General features: G+C 51.7%; 10 protein-coding genes across 10 annotated transcripts; 3 read left to right on the forward strand and 7 right to left on the reverse strand.

Moving 5' to 3' along the window:
* Positions 1-450: 450 nt before the first annotated feature.
* Positions 451-573, reverse strand: UMAG_02382 (a1-specific pheromone; the record flags this gene model as incomplete). The annotated part of the gene is made up of 1 exon (XM_011390380.1): positions 451-573. One exon carries the CDS (start codon positions 571-573, stop codon positions 451-453), a length of 123 nt encoding a protein of 40 aa, XP_011388682.1.
* Positions 574-2,397: 1,824 nt separating this feature from the next.
* On the reverse strand, positions 2,398-3,708 carry UMAG_02383 (a2-pheromone receptor Pra1; the record flags this gene model as incomplete). Its single annotated transcript, XM_011390381.1, has 4 exons — positions 2,398-2,515; positions 2,601-3,036; positions 3,110-3,427; positions 3,507-3,708. 4 exons carry the CDS (start codon positions 3,706-3,708, stop codon positions 2,398-2,400), a joined length of 1,074 nt encoding a protein of 357 aa, XP_011388683.1.
* A 712-nt stretch (positions 3,709-4,420) lies between these two features.
* UMAG_02384 (a1-mating type protein Rba1) lies at positions 4,421-5,063 on the reverse strand (the record flags this gene model as incomplete). Its single annotated transcript, XM_011390382.1, has 3 exons — positions 4,421-4,465; positions 4,656-4,695; positions 4,789-5,063. The coding sequence occupies 3 exons, from the start codon at positions 5,061-5,063 to the stop codon at positions 4,421-4,423; spliced, it is 360 nt and encodes a 119-aa protein (XP_011388684.1).
* Positions 5,064-5,307: 244 nt separating this feature from the next.
* Positions 5,308-6,609, reverse strand: UMAG_10139 (putative pantoate--beta-alanine ligase; the record flags this gene model as incomplete). Its single annotated transcript, XM_011390520.1, has 1 exon — positions 5,308-6,609. One exon carries the CDS (start codon positions 6,607-6,609, stop codon positions 5,308-5,310), a length of 1,302 nt encoding a protein of 433 aa, XP_011388822.1.
* A 721-nt stretch (positions 6,610-7,330) lies between these two features.
* Positions 7,331-8,365, forward strand: UMAG_10140 (uncharacterized protein; the record flags this gene model as incomplete). Its single annotated transcript, XM_011390521.1, has 4 exons — positions 7,331-7,337; positions 7,476-7,507; positions 8,098-8,181; positions 8,282-8,365. The coding sequence occupies 4 exons, from the start codon at positions 7,331-7,333 to the stop codon at positions 8,363-8,365; spliced, it is 207 nt and encodes a 68-aa protein (XP_011388823.1).
* Positions 8,366-9,030: 665 nt separating this feature from the next.
* On the reverse strand, positions 9,031-10,212 carry UMAG_02385 (putative 3-deoxy-7-phosphoheptulonate synthase; the record flags this gene model as incomplete). Its single annotated transcript, XM_011390383.1, has 1 exon — positions 9,031-10,212. The coding sequence occupies one exon, from the start codon at positions 10,210-10,212 to the stop codon at positions 9,031-9,033; it is 1,182 nt and encodes a 393-aa protein (XP_011388685.1).
* A 916-nt stretch (positions 10,213-11,128) lies between these two features.
* On the forward strand, positions 11,129-11,583 carry UMAG_02386 (mitochondrial 37S ribosomal protein uS19m; the record flags this gene model as incomplete). The annotated part of the gene is made up of 3 exons (XM_011390384.1): positions 11,129-11,171; positions 11,252-11,354; positions 11,451-11,583. 3 exons carry the CDS (start codon positions 11,129-11,131, stop codon positions 11,581-11,583), a joined length of 279 nt encoding a protein of 92 aa, XP_011388686.1.
* A 165-nt stretch (positions 11,584-11,748) lies between these two features.
* On the reverse strand, positions 11,749-14,706 carry opt4 (oligopeptide transporter 4; the record flags this gene model as incomplete). The annotated part of the gene is made up of 1 exon (XM_011390385.1): positions 11,749-14,706. One exon carries the CDS (start codon positions 14,704-14,706, stop codon positions 11,749-11,751), a length of 2,958 nt encoding a protein of 985 aa, XP_011388687.1.
* Positions 14,707-15,672: 966 nt separating this feature from the next.
* UMAG_02388 (uncharacterized protein) lies at positions 15,673-16,536 on the forward strand (the record flags this gene model as incomplete). The annotated part of the gene is made up of 4 exons (XM_011390386.1): positions 15,673-15,821; positions 15,954-16,026; positions 16,193-16,378; positions 16,474-16,536. 4 exons carry the CDS (start codon positions 15,673-15,675, stop codon positions 16,534-16,536), a joined length of 471 nt encoding a protein of 156 aa, XP_011388688.1.
* Positions 16,537-16,812: 276 nt separating this feature from the next.
* Positions 16,813-20,229, reverse strand: UMAG_12189 (uncharacterized protein; the record flags this gene model as incomplete). Its single annotated transcript, XM_011390616.1, has 2 exons — positions 16,813-19,481; positions 19,572-20,229. 2 exons carry the CDS (start codon positions 20,227-20,229, stop codon positions 16,813-16,815), a joined length of 3,327 nt encoding a protein of 1,108 aa, XP_011388918.1.
* Positions 20,230-20,397: the final 168 nt, after the last annotated feature.

Consider the following 20,397-nt stretch of genomic DNA (forward strand, 5'->3'; position numbering starts at 1 on the left):
ATGTTGATATCACGTGTCAAGGCATTCGTGATTCACGTTTTCATTCTGGGCTCACGACTTCACATTGAAGTATTTCAAGCCGTTCCTAGCACACAACCTCGAACATACATCAATACGAGAAACAGCGCTGTAACTCTAATTGACTCGAACACAAAGCAAATCCACAAAGAAAACAGAGAGCATCCCGCCCGTTCGCCTCGCAGAAGAAGTCTCACAAGCTTGCCTGGGAGGTTGACAAAGAAGGAGAGGAATGAAGGCAGTTCATCCCCGTCTCAGCCACCAAGAGAACTTCGGCGAGAGCCTCTACGAGCGAATTTGTGGCGTCTAAACGACAGCCTGCTTGGCAAAAGTGAGAAGACAGCAGCAGAGTCACGTCAGTACACCAATGACAACGTAAGACGAACGCATTAGTTCGCTGCGACTTACCATAGGAGATGCGATTGCAGCCATCTAGGCAACAACACAGCTGGAGTAGCCGATGGGAGAACCGTTGTCACGACCCTGCGGGGCAGTGGGCGACTGCTGAGGCTCCGAGGCGGAGGTCTGGGTGGTCTGAGCGAAGATCGAAAGCATCTTGATAGAAGTAAGGTAGTTGATTTGATGTTCAAAAGAACGGGCGAGAAGTGATCGTATAAGTTAGAGTGTGAAAGTGAGAGTGGATGAGGTTTGGCTGTCGGATTGATATCCAATTGCTCCCTTATATCCTTGACGGTACCGTCTCAGTGATGTCGAGCATTGCGTTGCAGAAGATGGACTTCGCTTGTCTCAAGGGCTCATGAGCGCAACGCACCAGGTGAGTAAGAGTGCTGACATCCCGAGATGCTTCTTCGACAATCGTACACTGAGCAGCCAGCAGTTACACCTTTCCCTGCGCAGACATAGTAATCGAAGTTGGTCTTCTCATCCAGGAAGGTGACCGCCCTTTGTAACATAGTCTTCCCTTTGTGTGCGTACAATTCACATTACGATTGACTTCCTTTTGTGTACCCTCTTTGTGTAGTTTGACTGTCATTTGTGCGACTCGGCAACCCTTCGTATCCCTCAATCTCCCTTTGAGGATGTCGTCTGCCCTTTGTGCGAGAAGTCTTCCCTTTGTGTACGTCGTCTCAAATCTGTGAATCCCTTTGTGCCAGTTGACTGCTTTGCCTGTTTTCTTATCCTTTGTATGAACAGTTCCCAGGCCAACCTATGCACGTGGATTTTTCTGAAAGGGCATCCACATGCTCGTCGAGTTTCAGTCACTTCACTTCACAAATTCTTTGTCCAGAGCTGATGCGGAGACAAAGGGCGACCTCCACTAACTAAGTTAACCCAATTTTATCTTTCGTAAAAGTAATCGAGGATAAAAGGTGGTTCACGGTCCCTTTCATGATGCTCGTGGGACGACTGAAGTACAAATCGTGGATAACTGAAGGCAAGATTCCCAATGTGAATCACAAATGTGAATGTTTAAAGTCTTCGTCTTGCATGATTTTCTGCAGGTACCCTTTCAGAGTGGTCTGCAAATCTGTCCTTTCGTTACCGACGCCTCGAGAGTAATCGAATTGACTTTGAAGACTGTACTGTGCTGCGCCATCATTCTAGCCGGTGAGCAAGATGCATCCTGACACGTTAATCAAACCTGATTAGCGACATTACTCAGTTGGCAAGCTCGTTGAGCCCCAAACGCTCCACCAGAAAAACAATCAGATGAGAGAAACTTTGTTTATATTTCATCTACCTCGTGTTCATCAGAGTATCGTGCACCAAGGTCAGTCGTCGTCCCAGTTCAGTGTCGCACGAGTGATTTTGCCTAGAAGCGATGAAATTGCGGCTAGACCTGTGAAGTCTGAGAGCTCAAGGCGGCTCCCAGACTGCCGTTGAGGTTGCCGGACGAGCGCAAAGGCGTGTGAAAAAAGGCGCATACAGGATCACGAAGGGAAATCGCCAAGTCGCTCAGCCGTAACTCATCTAGCAACCACAAATATGATGAAGCAAAGAAGTGAAGAGCATAAAAATCACTGAGGCATATAATCATGATGTGGGCGAGTCGAGCTCCGTTTTCTTAGACGCTCTCCCCCTCTCGAACGAGTTGCAATCCCTTCCAGACTCAGGGTGACCAGAATAATAACGACGAAGCGGAGGTTTTGTGAATCAGAATCACGAATAACAACGCGATTGTCTTCGCCATGCCTGACATTATGAGAGCGTTTATCCAAATGCAACATCGGTGCTCCCAAAGATGCTGATTGATAGTTCTGTATGTAGCTGCAGAGTGCTGGTGCTGAAACACAAAACATGACCAGATCAGAGCTCAGACGACGAAGAAACATAGTTAGGTAAATGCACTATCATCCAAAGCAGGAGAATGTAAACGAATGACTTCAGTACTGTTACAGATGCCACGAAATAACGAAACTAGGCCGCTTCAGATCCCCGCATGTCGATGTCAGACTTCTCCGATTTCGTCGAGGTGTTGGCATCGAATGTGTCGTGAGACCGGAAAGTCACAACCTCGATATCTGCGACAACATGTCTATAAAATTGGTCGGAAAATTGCAGTAAGTTGTAAGTCTTAGCGTCGTGAAGGCCAACTTGTGAGTCTTTGTGCTTCTACTTACTGCAGTGCAGATGCCTTCGGTTCTTTACGAAGCCTGCAAAAGAGCAGGGCCCTGTGAAATGCTTCCTTGTAGCCTTGGCGGACTTCAAGACCAAGGCCAAACATTGCGAAGAAAATGTAGGCCGATAAAGGGCAGACGAGCCTAGCGAGGATGAGATTTCTCTGAAACGTGTTCTCCATGAGGACGAGGCTTGCTGGATACTGAGGGATCTGATTGAACCCGGTATGAACACTGGACCAGGAGCCATATGGGATTGAGATAGAGCTCTTGATTTGTGCCGCGATGGTCCCAACATAAATCGGGAAAAAAAGGAGCATGTCGATGGCTGTAAGCAGAAGAAGCCGAACATAATGTGATCGATTGATGGTCGAAGCGCTGCTTGCCAGTACTGCTTGGAATTGACGGCGACGAACCCAAAACCAACGAAACGCGAGAGCTGTTGTCGAGAGTATAAAAAAGGATCAGCTACTATCTAGTCTTCGAAGGGCCAGGAGGAAATCTTTACTTACCACTGTAGACAGCGGAACAGAGACTCACGACGATTACTGGCGCCGCCACAAGTAGAACCCAGAGCCACGAAAAAACCATCATCGGCCAGCATCCGGCTTCCTCAAGGATACCATATCTGTTGGACTGGTTGACGATCATCAGGCTTGTGTATATGATGGGAATGCCAAGGCAGATGAGAAGATCAATGATAACGGCTCTCCTATGGTCCCCCGGACCAGCTCGGACCTGTCTTGTTGAAGCTATACTCTCTAACTTGCGGGCGATCGCAAGATTCGAGGCTGGAATTGCGATGAAGAGTAAATGCCGCAACCTCACGCCTGCGAAACGACCGAAAGTAGATTATTGGTTAATGAAAGTCTCAAAATCTTTATCGTTGCTGTGAAGCTGACTACTTACTCAATTCGCAATAGGCTGGAGCTAGATCCGCAGTTGTCTTCCACCAGACCATCGAGTTTACGAAGTTGTCCAGATTGCCCAACATGAGCCAGATTGAAAGCATGATAAGGCCAACATTTTTGGATTTGATATGCCAGGCAAATGGCATGAGAACCAAGAAGAAGGCCACTAGCGCAAAGAAAGGCGTGATATGGTCGAGCATCTTGGCACGTACAAGATTGTTTTGGTTCCGCTGAGAATAGAGAGGAGTTAGAGGGGCGTGAATTCAACGTCGGTCAGGAAAGTCTCTGTTTTCATATTTATGGGAACAAGCAGAAAACTCCGCTTCGTGAGTCAGAGGTCCCTCACGGTCGCACCATGGTTTCCTTTGTTCTTCTCGTGGGAAGGTCGATGAAAGGGTCAGTATGAAAGGCAAGGCGACGAGGATGGGTCTTTTTTCTATCCGAGATGTAAGTGCCCTTTGTTCTTAATTTCCAACTGTGAACCGCAAAGTCGTGGATCGAAACATTCATTCACGATTTGTATGCTTTTGTTTGGCACTGACGCTCTTTGAGGTCTTTCAAAATTTGTTGCACTCGATTCACAGGGCAGTGAAACGAAAAGCACCATGATATTCTGAGTATGCGGAGCCGACAATAGTGACCACAGAACCGCAATGGACTAAGCTCACATTTGGAAGGCAGACACCAATCCGGTTGTTCAACCTTTTCAACCCTGTGCGTGTTCATGTTCAGCGATCTTTGAGCTTGACAAGCCTTTTTCGAGGCCAAGCTACCTGAACTGTGGAAAGTGTCATTTGTTAGAGCATGCACATCATATTAGTGACTTGTATGATTTTCGAAGTTGTTCATTTTGCATCTGCTATTGTGTATCTTTGCTCTTGGGTCAACCCTACAGGGAGAAATGTCTTGATGTTAGCGTGGCTGTCGTGTGAGCCCGAGAGGGTCATCCTTCGAGAGCTGTCGTCATGAGTGACAAGTGATGTTGTGCTCCAAACCGTGGGCATCGACCACAAGGGATGGAAGCGCCAACAAGATTTACAGAAGATTGCCAAAAGACGAGAACGGAAGATCAACCGAGAAAGGAAACGTGATCAGCCATCTGCCAGCATCTCCCTCGTCCCATCACACTACCGTGTCGCTCATTTACCTTTGGCAGAATCAACGCAAGAAGAGCTAGGAATGAAAATCTATTTACATACCACCCCATGATGCTTTTGGTTGTCAGCTCTGATCCATCTCGTGTCATCCTCAGACATGTTCAACGTGTCAATATCACTTACAAAAGCGACATCCAAGGGCCACCCGTCGACACTTCCTTTGTTCTGTTCGACTTAAATGGCTTGTCGTGTGCGATGTGGGCGCAGGCAAATACCAAACCGGCATAGGCAATGTAAGGCGCACGAGTGAGCATTGCTGCACCGGACATCATCGAGACACTGCCCAAGAAAGAGGCATAGACATCGAGATCGTCGGGATTCCACGACTTTGGCAGCACCAAGGGTCGCATCTGCTCTGGCCGGCGTGGGTCTGATGCGTCTACTCGTCGGTACGACATCGTGTGTAAATGGTGTAGAGTGGGTTGATGGATCGGATGTGGTCTGAGAGCGCGATGCGTCCAAATGTGAATTCGGTACGCGATTCCAGCTCGGAACTCGGAATTCAAGTTGTGCAACAGCCACGTGGGTATATGAAGCTGGACCGAAGAAGGACATCTCAGTCGCATATGCTCAGTCTGCATACGGTAAAGGCTGGTGCTTTTTCGCATCGAGCTTGATATTGAGGATGATTTTAAGGTCTGCTCACAGTTCGAAACCCAGCAGAAGATTGTCAATCAATCTAGTCACCTTTCCGTCCTTTCCCTGACTGATCAAAGCCGCTCCACTGAGGATGGCGCCTTCGCTCATGTCGACCGCATCAATGCCCTTTTCCTTGGACACTTGCTCAAGATTCTCGAGCGTCTTGGGGTGATTTAGCGAGATGTAGTCCAGCTTGAGATTGACGCCTTTTCCGTCGCTCATACACTCTTTCGCCTGTTGCAGGACAACTGCTCTCGCGTTGTCCAGCGTCTTTCTGATGCGTTGCTCCTTGGTTTCATCTGTCCAGTGCGACTGCTCCCACACGTCTTGACCTTTTCTGAGTGCACGATAGAGTACAGGAGCGACCTGTCGAGAATCCGGAGTCAGGTAGGCGTTACGACTGCTGAGAGCAAGATTGTCCTTCGGATCGCGGCCTGTGGGGATAACGCGAACATGTTCGGGAGATGGTGGATGTGAAAAGACAAGGTCGGACACGAGACGTCGCAGCACGACCGACTGCTGAATGTCCTTTTGTCCGAAGTAGGTGTTGTCCGGCTGGACGATGTGAAAAAGTTTGGTGACGACGGTGGCTACGCCGCGGAAGAACGTCGGCCTGCTTCCACCTTCCATCTGGTGACTGAGACCCTTGACCTCGACAAAGGCACCGATCTGGTCTGCTACCACCTGCGTAAAGCCATTCGGATACATATCCTTTACGCTAGGGGCAAATACTACGTTGACTCTGCGATCTGAGCCGGAAGAGTGGGAGTAGAGCGCGGCAAGTTTGGAAATGTCGGACTTGAGAGTGCGTGGGTAGGATGCGAGGTCTTCGGTGGGCGCAAACTGGGCAGGGTTCACAAAGATCGAAACAACCGTGTAGTCGTTTTCCTGGAGAGAGGCTTTTACAAGCTTGAGATGCCCGTCGTGAAGAGCGCCCATAGTTGCGACAAAGCCGACCGACTTGCCGTCGCGGGTGGCCTGTGCTCGCCATGCTCGGTAATCGCGTACGTTGGTGAACGTGGGAATGGGAGAGTCGGCTACTGGCGAGGCAGTTGTGGATGAGAGCATGGTCGAGGTGGAAGTAATCTCTTCGGGCAATACCTTGTGATTGTGTCGTGCAGAAGATGAAAAAGGTCGATCTTGCGCTGGATAAGAGAAGGTCGATCGCATGGGTTTCAAGACACGGTGAGGTTGCATCACCAGTCGAGATGCGGCAGAAGCAACGCAGATTCCGCTACTGGCCCGAGAGCCGAGTGCTTGGGAAAGCACACGTCGAAGAGCTTCCAGAGCGCCCCGTTGCGACATGGCCGGAGAGCTGGATGTAGAGTCCAGACAGAACGTGGAGGGAGGACAAGAAGAAAATGCTTCAAAGCGGTGTGGTCTTTGCTCCTAATCCCTTCTTGAGCTCTAAGAGAATATTTTGATCGGGCTAGGATCTTGATGGTGAATCGTGAATGGAAAGTCAAGAGCTGAACACGGACTCGGAACACGGAAAACGAATATAAAATATTTGTTGTTCGATTGCAAGTGATAACATGTTCCAGCTATTAAATCACGAATGCGTGATTCATGATTCGTGATTTGCTCCACACTCGCCGTTGCTGACAAAAAAGCCCTCCCAAAAGCATGCATGTCCTTCCCTTTGTTCTGCGTGAGAACTTGATGTGAAGAGTAACCTTTCACAACACCATTTGCACTTCACAAAGGGACATCTTTGCCCTGATCCGAGTTATTCAATCCTCTTGAAACAACATATCACAAATCTCTGCACAGCTTAGGCTCCGTCGGACTGGCGCATTCCTGTTGCGGAAACTTCTTTGTGTACGCCAGGACCTACCTATACGACCATTCGTGATTTTCCTGGCATTGTCTTGGTCTTCCCTCAATTGAAGGTTACTTTCATTGCTTTCCTTCCTACCCCTTTGTATCTCTTTCCTCGACATCCCACAACAAGGCAATGCCAGGATCTCCCTGGCCAAGAGCCATCATTGGCGGCTTTGCCACTATCGCTCTCGGCTACGCAATAATGAAAGGTAAGCTGGCCATTTGAGCACCAAAGTTTGACACGTTTAAGTCCCTTTGTTAACCTCTTCGATCTTCTCTTCCCTTGTACTGCCTCTTTCCCGCATATTCCTCCCTTTTGCGGTCCCTTTCATTTCGGTCGACAATAGCCACCACTCCGACGGATCAACAGTTCTATGATGTACGTGTGCGCACAGCTGCTTCCCTTTCATTCGTGTTGCCGCACATTGTGGTATTATGCTCCCGAAGCATATCTCCTTTGTTCTGTACATAAGGTTACAGCGCTAACCAAAGTCTTCCCCAATCTTCTTTCTTCCTGCGCCATCTTGTTTTACACGCGTACTCGCCGTCCACCGTGTCGCCTTTGCTCGGACCTGCTTGGTGCCCTTTGATGCTTTTGATCGACAACCCTGGCGCACCTAACAATAACAATTCTTGCAACTTGGCTGCGCTTCATTGTTTCTTCTACGTGGCAACTCCTTCGCTTCGCCTTTCGACCTCGTGATTGCTCATGATTTCCCACCAACCGCGGTATGCATGCCGTTTGCGTTGTCGTCGATCCTCGTTATGGTTCCACAACCGCATGGACGATCACGTCGTTGATGCTCGGTGGTTGCGCACTATTGTACCTCCTAATTGACCCATGCATGGCGCGTGCGGTTGTCCCCATTTGGCGTGAATCACACGCTTGCGCCTCCCTTTGTTCCTGCCTCTCGGTCACGACCTTGTCTTCCGGTCATTTCTCCCCAATCACCGATATGCCATCACTAGGCACTCTCGCCAGACCTCAAGCGACAGGTTGATGCACAGAGACTTGCTGCACAGCGCAAGGCAGCATATGCTGAACAGCTCAAGGTGCGTTTCACACTTTCTGCGTCGCTCGCTTTGGTTCCCTTCTCCTGGAGTCTATTTTCTAACCCTTATTTTTTCATATTTCTGCATGCAATGCTGAAAGAGAGCAAAAGATCAAGACGATACAGCGCCTGTATGGGCCGAAGCTGTCAAAATCAGGGATTCGACTCCTCCGCCTCGTGTCTAGTAGTGAACTACCTAAGGGTAGCATTGTGAAGAGTAGGATCTTCTCGCACGAGCCGGGCTAGTATGTGTGATTAGGATGTGGCTGAATTACTCACACCGTATGCCCACGAAGTGCGTTACCAGTGCCTGCCTCCTTGCTACGACGTCAAACATGGCCTTCTGTCGTGAAGGAATTTGAAGAGTCGTCCTTCCAGGCTCAGCTACACCATCAAAAAGCTCAATGCCTGCAAGTTCCATAACAACATCGCAAACCTTGAATGGGACTTGTCATTGAACGAAGTCGAGCTCGCATAGACAGTTGCCGACCGTCTTGTCGCAAAACCGAGGTCCCACTACCAGCTTCATCGACGACACTCAGAATCTGTCTTGTAGCTCACGCCCCAGCGGTCCGACAAAAGCAAGCTTCATGTGGGTTCTACTGTTGGCTTTTCGTCTTGTCGATACCAGCCGCTGTACCATCCATACTGCTCATGACGGAAGACGGTTGCTAGGATCCCTCGTTTACTGCAATCAGAATGCACACGACAGAAGACCGTTGATGGTTGAATTCATTTAATGCAAGACAGATTCAAAAGAAAAAGGTAACAAGGAAAGAAGGCTATGGCGAGCTTGGATGCAGTGCGATGCAGGCTTTCAGGGAACAGAAACAAGGGTAAAGTATAACCTTCAAGCCTTGTTCTGAGCCTGTACCTGTCTTCTCTTGAGGACGGCGGCGTTGAGCTTGTCGAGCATCTGCACGGTGGTCTCCCATCCGACACATCCGTCGGTGATCGAGACACCGTATTTGAGCTGATCGATCTGTCCATTCTTGGGCTCGCCCTGCTTGCCCTCGTTCAGATGCGACTCGATCATGACACCAGTGATGGCATCTTCGCCCTGTTCGAGCTGCTCTACGATGGCATCGACGACCTTGGGCTGGTTGCGGAAGTCCTTGTTCGAGTTACCGTGCGAGCAGTCAATCATGATCGAAGGGTGGCGGTTAGGGAGCGCCGACTTGAGCTGTGCTTTCGAGGTCTGGACCGAGGTAGCGTCGTAGTTGGTTCCCTTGGAGCCACCACGGTGGACGATGTGGAGATCAGCGTTGCCTACGGTTCGGACGATAGCTGCAAGACCCTGCTCGGTAACGCCCATGAAAGCGTGAGGCTGAGACGAAGCGCGGATGGCGTCGACAGCAACACCGAGACCGCCATCGGTGCCATTCTTGAAGCCGATTGGCATGGAAAGACCCGAGACCAACTCACGGTGCAATTGCGACTCGGTGGTACGAGCACCGATGGCACCCCACGAGTAGAGGTCCGAAGTGTACTGAGGCGAGATGGTATCAAGCACCTCGCAAGCGACGGGGACTCCTTGTGCCGTAAGATCGACGAGCAAGTTACGGGCAATTTTGAGACCACGGTTGATCTGGAAGCTGCCATTGATGTCGGGATCGTTGATGAGACCTTTCCAGCCAACTGTGGTGCGAGGCTTTTCAAAGTAGGCACGCATGACAACCACAAGACCCTCGGACCATCGCTCGTCGATACCAGCCTTGAGCAGCTTTGCGTATTCCTTGGCCTGATCGACATCGTGAATGGAGCATGGACCGACGACGACGAGAAGGCGGTCGTCCTGTCCGTTGATGATGGCACTCGACTGGCCTCGAGCACGTGCGATGGTGGCCTGCGACTCCTTGGGAACGGGAATCTCGTGGAGCAAAAGCGAAGGCGAGATCAGTGGTTCAAAGCCAGCGACGCGGACGTCGTTGATGTAGGCGTACTCGTCCTTGGAGCCATTTTGAGGAAGCGCTTGAGCGAGGGGCTCGGCGGATCGGCCATTGGCCGTGTTGGCAGCAATGCTAGCCGACATGATGGATGATTGAACGAGGCGTTAGTGTGTGGTGTTGTGAAGCAAAGTTGGAATTACACCCTTTGGCAGATACGATGGCAATAGTAGCAATGATGGGGATGGTGATGAAAAAGATGTAGAGATGATGTCGAGTGGAACGTGGTTGGTTGGCGGGCTCTATATTCACGATTTGATTGATGTGAATTTGCGGAACTGCCTGACTCGAATCTGTGAATTGTGAATCCGGCTCAGAAATTTTTGAAAGTGCTGCACGTCGACCTTTTCGTGCAGATCCAACGGCGTTTCTTCTAAAACAAATTCCGCCTTTGCATGATCCCGAGCTAAGTTAAGTTAACTAAGTTAAGAGAAATTGTCCAACTTCACTTGGTCATATTCGTGGTTGGTCAACGACGGATCGACGATGAGCATACCGTAATTTTCCCGTCGTCGCCGTTGTCGATAGCCGTGAGAAATCCTCCAATGCTGCCTTTCATCTGTACAACGAAAGTTTACGCCCTTGCTCCACTACAGTGTCACATTGTACGGGTGCAAGTGCACCGATAATCGAACCTCAATGTCCCTCTTTTCTACGAGTTCAACCCTCGCGTAATGCGAAGCGAGGAACGCCCGTGAACCACGAATCATATAGCCCTCGCCTAACTCGCTCTTCCGACTTTCAGAACCTCACCGAAGCAGCATGTATTAATTTTAGTGGCGTTACTTTAAATGGGGTCTAACATGCTGTTCTCTGAGCCTGAGCCGTGATCCATGGGGCGGTGAGCCTACGGCTGAGCCACGCGAAGGTCACGAGTGCCAAAACCGGGAATCGGGCACGCCTCACCTGCTTCGTGGAAAATTCAACACTTCCAAGCCATCTTGCACGTTGCCTCTTACTCGTTTGTTAACAACATCACCAAGAACCAGGGTAGATTGCACAATGCTGCCGACATCCATACTGAGATCCCGCTCTGCGTGGAAGGGTGAGTCAGCACATAGATAGCTATACGTATCGACCAAGCGAGCACGTGACTGACATTTCGTCTCAACTCGGATCACGCAGGCCCCTTCTTTGTCGCATTTCCCAACCTCGCCGATGCGCTCAAGAACAACACTGCTATTCGAACAAACGCACGGAGTTGCACCATCCTGCCCAACTTTGTCGGGTGAGTCATCAGCTATTAGTTGCGTCCGATGCCATGCCACTGTTGAGAAAAGCGCATACTCATCTGTTCTTCTTCCTCCTACTCTTCTTTAAACAGGCTCAAATTTCTCGTGCACAACGGAAAGCACCACATTCCGCTCACGGTGACAGAAGAGATGGTTGGACACAAGCTCGGAGAGTTTGCGCCGACCCGAAAGCCTTTCAGATACAGGCTCACAAAGAACAAGTGATTCATCCACCTTGTTCACTCACCGCCCGCATACTCGGTTTACACCGTGTCCAACATCTGTACTTGTATCTCGACTCTTTTATTGGCAACACAACCTTTGCATGATATGATTGACAATCAAAACCGCCTTAAGTCTCACGCAGTCACCGAGCGCATTGCTGAAGGCTTATGACGCTCCCGGCGGTGGCGCAAATCCGTTCTCAGGCGCAACGAGCAAGGGCATTTGCTGCGCATCTGCCGTTTCCATGTACACCTGGTTGCCCCACCACTGCAGTTCCAGCGCCCCGTTCTTAGGCATCTGAAGCAGGAAATAAATCACGACTGACGATAGTACCGTGCCGAAATCCAACGCGCCCGCTAGCACAAAGTTGTACCTCGACCACCAATGCACCCGATGCTTGCGCATCCAGTACTGGAAAAAGTAACCTACCACAATAGCCGACGTAAAGTTGATGCCGGAGGCAGGTGGAGATAGGCTCATGCCGACAAAAATAACCGGGGCGGAGAGAGCTGTCAAGGGCGCCCATTTGATTTTCCTTGACGTGTACCATGTGATCAGCGGTACGATTGCGCCAACGATGAGACCATAAAAGAGCGAATAGTAGGGCGACCTAGGACCGAAACTTCGCTCTACGCCGATGGCGCCCCATAAGATCGAAGCCGTGTAGAAGATGTTGACAGTGGGACAGGTAAAGCGTTGCGGTTGATTTGGATCGCAAAGACCCTGAATGTGATCGCGCAGATAATCCTTGGCTAAGATCTGCATCACACTGTTGACCAAGATCGACAGCACTTGCACAAAGAAGATCTTGCGCGGAGCAATCTTCATGTAGTGCGCCAGCTTCTGATCTTGAGCAAAGAGCAGACTGAATGTTGTGGTTTGCTGACTGATTGTCTTGAGCATCATCACCGGGAGCGGTTTTCCCGGCAGCAACCATGATGCCAACAGTTCCGAGACGAGATTGACGCCAGCAGGGAGACCGCTCATGGCAAATATGAAGCCAAATGGCAAAAGGTAAACCGCAGGGATGAGGATTGCCAAGCAAAGCGCCCAAATGGGTAGCTGAGTGCTATAAGCCGTCGTGAGAAAGACCAACATGCCGATCCCTGACACAAGAGCAACAGCATACCACCAGGACGGCACAGCAGCGTATCTACGCATCAATCTCGCATGTACATCGTCCGGCAACGTCCTTTTCGTCCGCAGCCGATTCCAAATGAACCGGCCGTGGTACAGCGCAGTATGCACCGCGGCAGCCGTGATGAGCGCAAATCCTCCAAAGTAAGCCACCACGAGTCCTGCCGAGATGTACACCTGTGAATAATTTGCATACGCATCTTTGCGCAACGTCATGTGGTCCGGAGAGACGATGCTAACATTGTACGGCTGTGCGAAGCGATCAAAGCTGCTGGCCGATATGATGGGGAGGTAGGCTGTATGCAACGAATTAGTAAAATAAATGATGGGCACAGCGATCCAAATGCCGACCACAAAGCCGCCGAATAGATTCGCCTGCGCCCACCACGGCATGACGAGCGGGGAGCCGAGGAAATTAATCTGCGTCCAATCGAAGGTCAAAAAGCTTGCGCCAAGTCCACTTGCGATCCCGAAAACGGTGTTGATGGGCACGCTGTTCGGCCAGATCCAGCAAACCCAGTTGAAGATCGAGAGTGCGGTGAAGAGGTAACCTGGGACAAAAAAGACGACAAAAGAGATCAAGGAAGCCAGACTGAAGAAGCGGAACCTTGACATTTGTTTAGAGCCATGGGTAGCCGCCGAGTCTTCTTCGGCGTGCAAAGTGTTGAGTACCGTTGAGACGGCCAGGTTCTGCGGCCAAATCATCGAAGCAGGCTCGACGAGGACAGCGCGAACAAAACCGGAAAGCGCCAAGCCGACTAGCTGGGGCGCACAAACCGAGAGAAACCCGTACAAAAAAGACCTTCTATCGTTCCAAAATCGAGCCAGATCCTGTGTCAGCAGGATGGACAGCGAATAAGACGGATTAAGTCCCGTTGTGGCAGCGATAAGCACCACAGTGTGCTCTTTGATATTCCACGGACCTGGGTTGAACGACCAGGTGTACGACTTGGTCGAGCGTGCAGTGTTTCTGTTGCTTGACCAGTTCGGTAGACGAAAGGTGAAAGATCGAATCGGCAGAATGTTGGCCATCACGGAGCCAAGCGGATGCGAGAGAATCTGAATGATGATCGCGACGATCTGAATCGGAGGATTGCGTTGCGATAGGAAAGTGTTGACGGCAGAAGTAAACGCCGAGAGGATAACTCCCAGCACCACAGATCGAAACGTGATAGAAGGCATCGATGGATCATCGACGTTGGACACGGACGCTCGCACTTCTGCATACGGCGAGTCGTCTTCCTCCTCGAGCTCTAACTCTACCGCTCTGGAGAAGGAAGGGCGAGGCAAGGCTCGCAACAGGTCAACGCTGTCGGAAGATGGCGTAAAGGTACTATGACCGTTTAACGAGGTAGCGTCGTGATAAGATAAACTGGGTGAGACTGCGCGTTGGCTATCCTTGGCTGAGAAATCGCTTCGACCAGACCATGCTTCATTTTCGCATCTCGTTGATGGATGCCATTTGATCGAGGTGCTGCGCTGTAGGGTCTGCTGTGGCTTCTGATTTTCGTTCAGATCTTGCTTTCGAGATGCTTCTGGCGATAGGACTGCTGCTGCAGGAGGGTTAGGTGCTTGCACTTGCACCAGACTTCCTCGAGCACTATAGACGGCCCCACTGGTTTGGTCAAAATAGTAGACACTCTCGCGAGCCGGTTCGTTCCTGCCTGGAGGAGCCAACCGACTATCTTCAGCTGAAGCTGCCGGCAACTGAGCTGATAGTTCCGATGGCGTCGGAACCACCTGCACAATGTGAGTTGCTAGGCCAGGAGGGGCGAAAGCAAAGACGTCATCATCATCGTCTTCGCCCTGATGAGGCTGCACACCCTTGCAAGACTCATCAGCACTGGAATAACCGCTTGACGTGTCCTCTTCATTGTCGTATGCAGAATCTGCGCGTGGTCCGCCCGAGGTTGTTGGCCGAAAGCTCTGGTCAAGCTGACCTGTTGAGGTGGCCGGACGAGTGTTTGCAGTTTTTGGTCTCGACATGGTTGCAGGATCAATACAGGCCTTTAGAGCCCTAGCAAGGATCTATGAAGGTGAGAGAGAGCAAGTTTCATCCACCATTGTGCACTGCTGCCACGATCGACGCCACTTTGCTAATGAAAAGGGGTGTGGGTCCAAACGGGTGCCGCGAAAACTCCATAAGGGTCGATTGGCGGGACGCGGGTGGACCGGCTCAGAACCTTTCTGTTGACAGCCTCTGTTTTTCCGTTATGAGGTCCTCGAATGTACTGTTACTGCAGGAGAGGCAGCATTTGATCTTGCCGAGCATTTGCTACAGTAAGTTAGTACACCAAGCCGCCGCTACGCCGTCAGAGTCGAGGACGACATGTGAAGCCAGAGAATCACGCTACTAACTCTTGGTGCATTCTCATATTGCCACAATGAGGCCTCATCGCTTCGTACGACGGCACGATGACCGATTGGAGCGAGATGATGAAGCCAGTATGCGCTTTATCTGGCACCATCGTGTCAAACACTGTAAAGTATTCGTGATTCTGCATGTACTGTACGATTCGTGCCGTGATTCGCATGTCGACACCGTAATTCACGTTTCGTGATTCAGGATTCTTGGTGACAAGCTGAAGGCAAATTCACGATTTTCACGCTCGGGTTTTGCTCGAGATCCGAAGACAATCAAAATGTAACACTCGCTGAAAGAAACCTTGAAGACCCGTGACCGTGCACGCTCCAGCCGTCACAGCCACGCAAAACAACTCCACTCTACCTCGGTCGTCGTTGTCGTTCACATCTTCCATCCAAACAAACAATCTCGCGTCACTTTCTCGGTCACCACAACAACGCTCGATTCTGAAACAAATCAAAAGCCCTAAACAACGGCACCACAGTTCTCAAATCTCGTCTTCCGCCAAGTGACGAACAGGAACCATCAACTTATCCGCTCGACACTGCTGTCGCCCAAGTCCAACGAACAGCCGCGTACCACCCATCATGGACAACTTTCGCAAGATCGACATTGACCAATACGACGAAGATGCGATCACAAATGAGGAGCTGGTGGAGCCGTACCCGAAATCAGCGGAAGATGCGCTAGTAGAAGCCAAGGCGAAGTCCACTGAAGTTAGGACGTTGATTGGAAGGTGAGTAGCGAGCAAGGCAACAGTGTTCTGCGGAAGTAGCGATGCTGCTCTAACACAGGGAGCTAGAAACTGACAATTGCTGCCTGTTCTCATGCGTCACAATGTACGACGGCGGATGTTCGGACCTGCTAGGGGCGACACAGCGGGCGCATTGTCACTTGTTCTCTCGGACTACCCTTACGGGCCGGAAGTCGAAGATGCAAAGGTAAGCGCAAGCTTCTCCACGTTCTCTCTTGCGAATGCTGGCATAGGCATACGAACGTGATGTCCAAATGTCTGCATCAAACCGTAGAACGCAGGCGAGACGCTAATCGCCCTCAAAATCCATGCTTTGCCTTTGCTGTTGATGCACAACGCTTCTGACACCACAGCACGTAACACTGCAATCGCTGCTCGAGATTGTCAACAGCACCAAATCAAGCGACATCTCTAATGCAGTCAAGTCGATCTCGATCGACCAGCGCGACGCACTTATGAAGTATCTCTACAAGGGACTCGAATTGGGTGGTGAGAGAGAAGGTATCAATTGCGCTGTTCTCCTTGGCTGGCACGAACGGGTAAGTGCCATCACCGCCACTGCTCATCTTGCGAGAGGCGAAGGGATGTGATGCTGACTAGTGTTTGAGCTTGATTCTCTCGCACGTACGTACAGTTGACCGAGGTCGCAGGAACCGGTTGTATCGTCCGCGTCTTGTCGGATCGTCGTAGAGTCTAGTTTCGATCAAATTCGATGCATTCCGTGAAGCATCAAGGCAACGCAACAATGACCTTCTACGTAGAGTCGACCGTGTCATCTGCTTCGCTCGTCAGCACGACCAGCGCTCGTGACGCTATGGACAAGTGATGCATCAAGTGAGAGCTCGGCCGCTATGAGCATTCGCTCCCGATCTTACTTCCATCACCACCAAGACACAGATTCACACATCACAGTCTTCAACCTCTGAGGCAAAAACAACCGATGGCATTCACATTCCAGATTCATCAGCAACACTTAGCACAAATGAGGAAAAGCAGAGCGCAACAGCTCCAGGTCGTGTACCTTGCGCACTTGCACGGGAGGACCCGACTCGCGCTGCCGATCAGCCAAGTGTTCAGGTCGACGTACTACAACGTGAATCGCCTCGATCTGCGAGACAAGCCCAGCAATTGTAGTCGACGAGATCGTAATGTTCTTTGATCGGGCCTGTTGCGCTTGAAGCACATCGATAAGATTTCGTGCCACGGGCCACAGTTCAGCATGCCGACTCAACGTGCTCCTGATCCTGGCCAACGCGGACTGCGCAGCTTCAAGTTGAGCGACCGTACTTCGAGCAGGGACGTCGCCGCCGGGTGCGGCTTGCATCGACTCCTCCAGCATTTCGATCTCAGAGATCAAAACGCAGCCAGAGAGGAAACACGCTATGGCTGACAAGGGCGTATCTGCCAACATTGTCGGATCGAGTGCCTCTCCAAGCCTGAAGATCTCGACGATCTCGGAAGCAGCCGAGCGCATGGCATCATAGTTGGCATTGGTCGCGACCGCGCTCGGAAGCAGGAAGCGGTGAAGCAGAGCCATGTTGTGCGTGAGATGAAGCTGCAAGAACGAAAGAGCCTCGCCTCTTTCGTGAGCGCGTCTGAGATTTGTAGATCCAAGCTGAAGCACCGCAGGTAGCGATTCGTAGTGTCCAATGAGATCCGCGCCGATGGCAGAAATTTCCCTCTCCCGAGCTCGCGCACGATCCGATGCATCGACAAGCGCAGTAGATGCACTGAATTGAGTCGACACGGCAACTTCGGCCAGACGTCCGAGGTAATGAAGTTGGCGAACCAGCGCTGCAAAGATGCAGGGCTCGCCGTTGCGCATGGCGGCTGGGAAAGCAGTGTCGAAATCTTCGTCCTTGATAGCAAGAGGTTGGCCGGTAGCGATCGAAGTGACGCGGTCCAAGCAGTAGATCATCCAAAAAACATCGCTAGCAACAAAATCGGTACCTGCGTTGACACTTGTTGCTGAGGCAGGTGACGGCGATCGCTGTGCTGGTTGTGCTCGATGAAGGTTCAGCTGCATACAGAGACGGATGGCAGAAGCTACAATGACGGTGGACGAAACTATCTGACCCATGAGGATGTCCCTAATCGCCATGACCCCAAGCGCCAAAATAGCTTCGAGATCTGGATTCTGCAAAGCCGCGCCAATGAGCGCGCGCGCACGCTCGAGGTAGACTTTGCTGCTCAACGCTTCGTCGATAGAAGGACGCTGACCAACACGTTCGTGCAAACTAGCACCGATGGCACAAAGTGCATTAGCCAGAAGCGGCGAGACCGTCCCATCACGAATGCGAGATGCAACTACTTTTGTATCAAGGCCAGGCATCTGGTCACCGATCGCTTTGACGTAAGCCTGGAAAAACATCTCAAGAATCTGCTGCGGAGGCTTGACGTCTTGCTTGCGCACGAAGGGGATGCTGTCCGGAGGTGGTGGCGAGGCTGCATGAGGCTGCAAAGTCTTGGGGGCATGCGCACCTGCGCTGCGGCTCTTCTCAGCTTCGAGTGCTTGCTCGTCAAGAGCACGTTTAACGCCGTCGATAAGCGGTATGGAAAGCCGATCTACTGGGATAGGATAGCTCAGTGTGTTATAGGAAGCAGACGTTGCAGCTTCGAGCAGCTCGCGCTCTTGTCGCGGAGACAAGCCCATGGAGATGCTTAGGTGACGAAGATCAGGTCCTGTGTCTGATGAATTACGCAGGCGGAAGAGATGCAGGCGACTAGCATCACCGGCGGGCGTGCGCGCAACATCTTGCTGAGCCTCGACGCTAGTGATCTCAAGAACACCGACGAGGCCGGCGGCGACATCCATGAAAGGACGCCGCGCTGCAGGCGACAAGCCTCCAATGGCATCCCAGTCGGAGGCGAAAGCGTGATCGAGACGCTCGCCGGCCGGGACATCATCGGCCAGATCCTCCAGGCTCGACTCTCGACGCATGTGTGCCTCAGCAGCAATGCGCTGAGCATCAATAGCGGGGCGGGCCAAAATGGAGATTTCCGCCGCCCTGTTTCTGCACCGGATGACGGCTGAGTTAGTTCGGGAGGACCGAGACTCTGGCACTGCTCGTGGAGGTCGTGTGGTCTGCTGTTCCCAGGCCGGGCGATGGTCTTGCGAATAATACTGTGCGCGGTCGTCACGCATCCAGGATGCACCCTGATCATGACGAGCATCGGGTACGCCAGCGGAGCTGTAAGGATTTGTGTGGCTATCGGAGTGGCCGTAAGATGCTGATCGGCTGTCTGAGAATTGGGAAGAATGCAAGTATCGTTCGGTAGGGCTGCGGATCGTGTGCATGGCTGATCCTGTATGGTGGACATCTCGATCACCGTCAGAATGAGTTCGATGGCGATAGTCGCGACTCATGCTTGGACTGAACGCTGACGGATCCGCAGGAACAACGGATACAGGAGCGTAAGGTGCGACAGATATCGAATGCGAGGCCAGCAGCATGCTCGACGCACCTCTCTCTGGGGCGAGATGAGCATAAGACTGACCGGCAGGCTCATCTCTAGTATGTTGGACGACAGATTCAGGAGAGCGCTGAGACGACGGGCCAGGCGGGCTTTTCTTGCGTGTTTTGGCAGCCTCGCCGGTCTTTGCACGACGAAAGTCGACCTCTGGCCACTTGCAGGCGATTTCTGTGATCAGAAAACAGCGAGTGGGACAGGATTGGGTAAGCGCGTGAACATCAAAGTGACGAACAAAAGGGGAGGAACGGCGAAACTTACTCATAGTAGCACATGTCTTGCAAGTCGGTCGGACGCCGTCACAGCGAGACTTGCGATTGCGGCAGGCAAGGCAGGCCAAAGAGACGCGTGGCCGCTTGACGGGAGTGCTAGCGGACACAGCGTCGGTTTGGGAGGCAGGACGGACGTGCGGTGGTGGTGCATCGTAGTGAATATAGTGTGGTACGTGTGACGACGCATGAGCACGCAGAGCATCTTGGTGGTATGGATCGGTGCGATGCATGTGAGGCGGTAGATATGATGACGGGGCAGCAAGGGGGCTCGGGGGAAGAGCGCGATTGTCGCCGGGAGATCGTCTGGAATGTGAGTGATCGGCTGAGACCATGCCAACGGGTATGGACGTCAAAGGGGGGCTGTGGCGTCGAGCGGATTCGAAAGGTGTCGACCGGTCCGGCAGGGAATGGTAAGGACGATGCATTGCAAAGGATGGTGCAACAGCATCTTTGATGGGAGCAAGGCGATTACCAGGGGTGCCAAGTGGATCTGGTCTGGCTAGAGACAGTTTAGGCAACGACTGATTCGAGGGCAGAATGGGAGGCAACCGATCCAGGTTACGCCTTGGAGGTTGTTCGTCATCTCGGGACGCGGATGCCCTAGCAGCCGAGCTTCTCGGGTCGGCATAGTGGGGCGGCCTGTCCATAGTGACGGGTGCAAAGAGCTTTGTGCTGCTCGGAGCAGGATCGAGAGCGAGTGGCGGAATGATGGGCAAAGATGAAATATCTCAAAGAGATGGCGAAGCTGAAATCGTCCAAGAGTTGGTATCCAAGAAGGAGCGCGCTGACAGAAGCTTGCACGAATGGTATGCACA

Source organism: Mycosarcoma maydis, chromosome 5, assembly GCF_000328475.2.
Source record: "Mycosarcoma maydis chromosome 5, whole genome shotgun sequence".
NCBI lineage: Eukaryota > Fungi > Basidiomycota > Ustilaginomycetes > Ustilaginales > Mycosarcoma > Mycosarcoma maydis.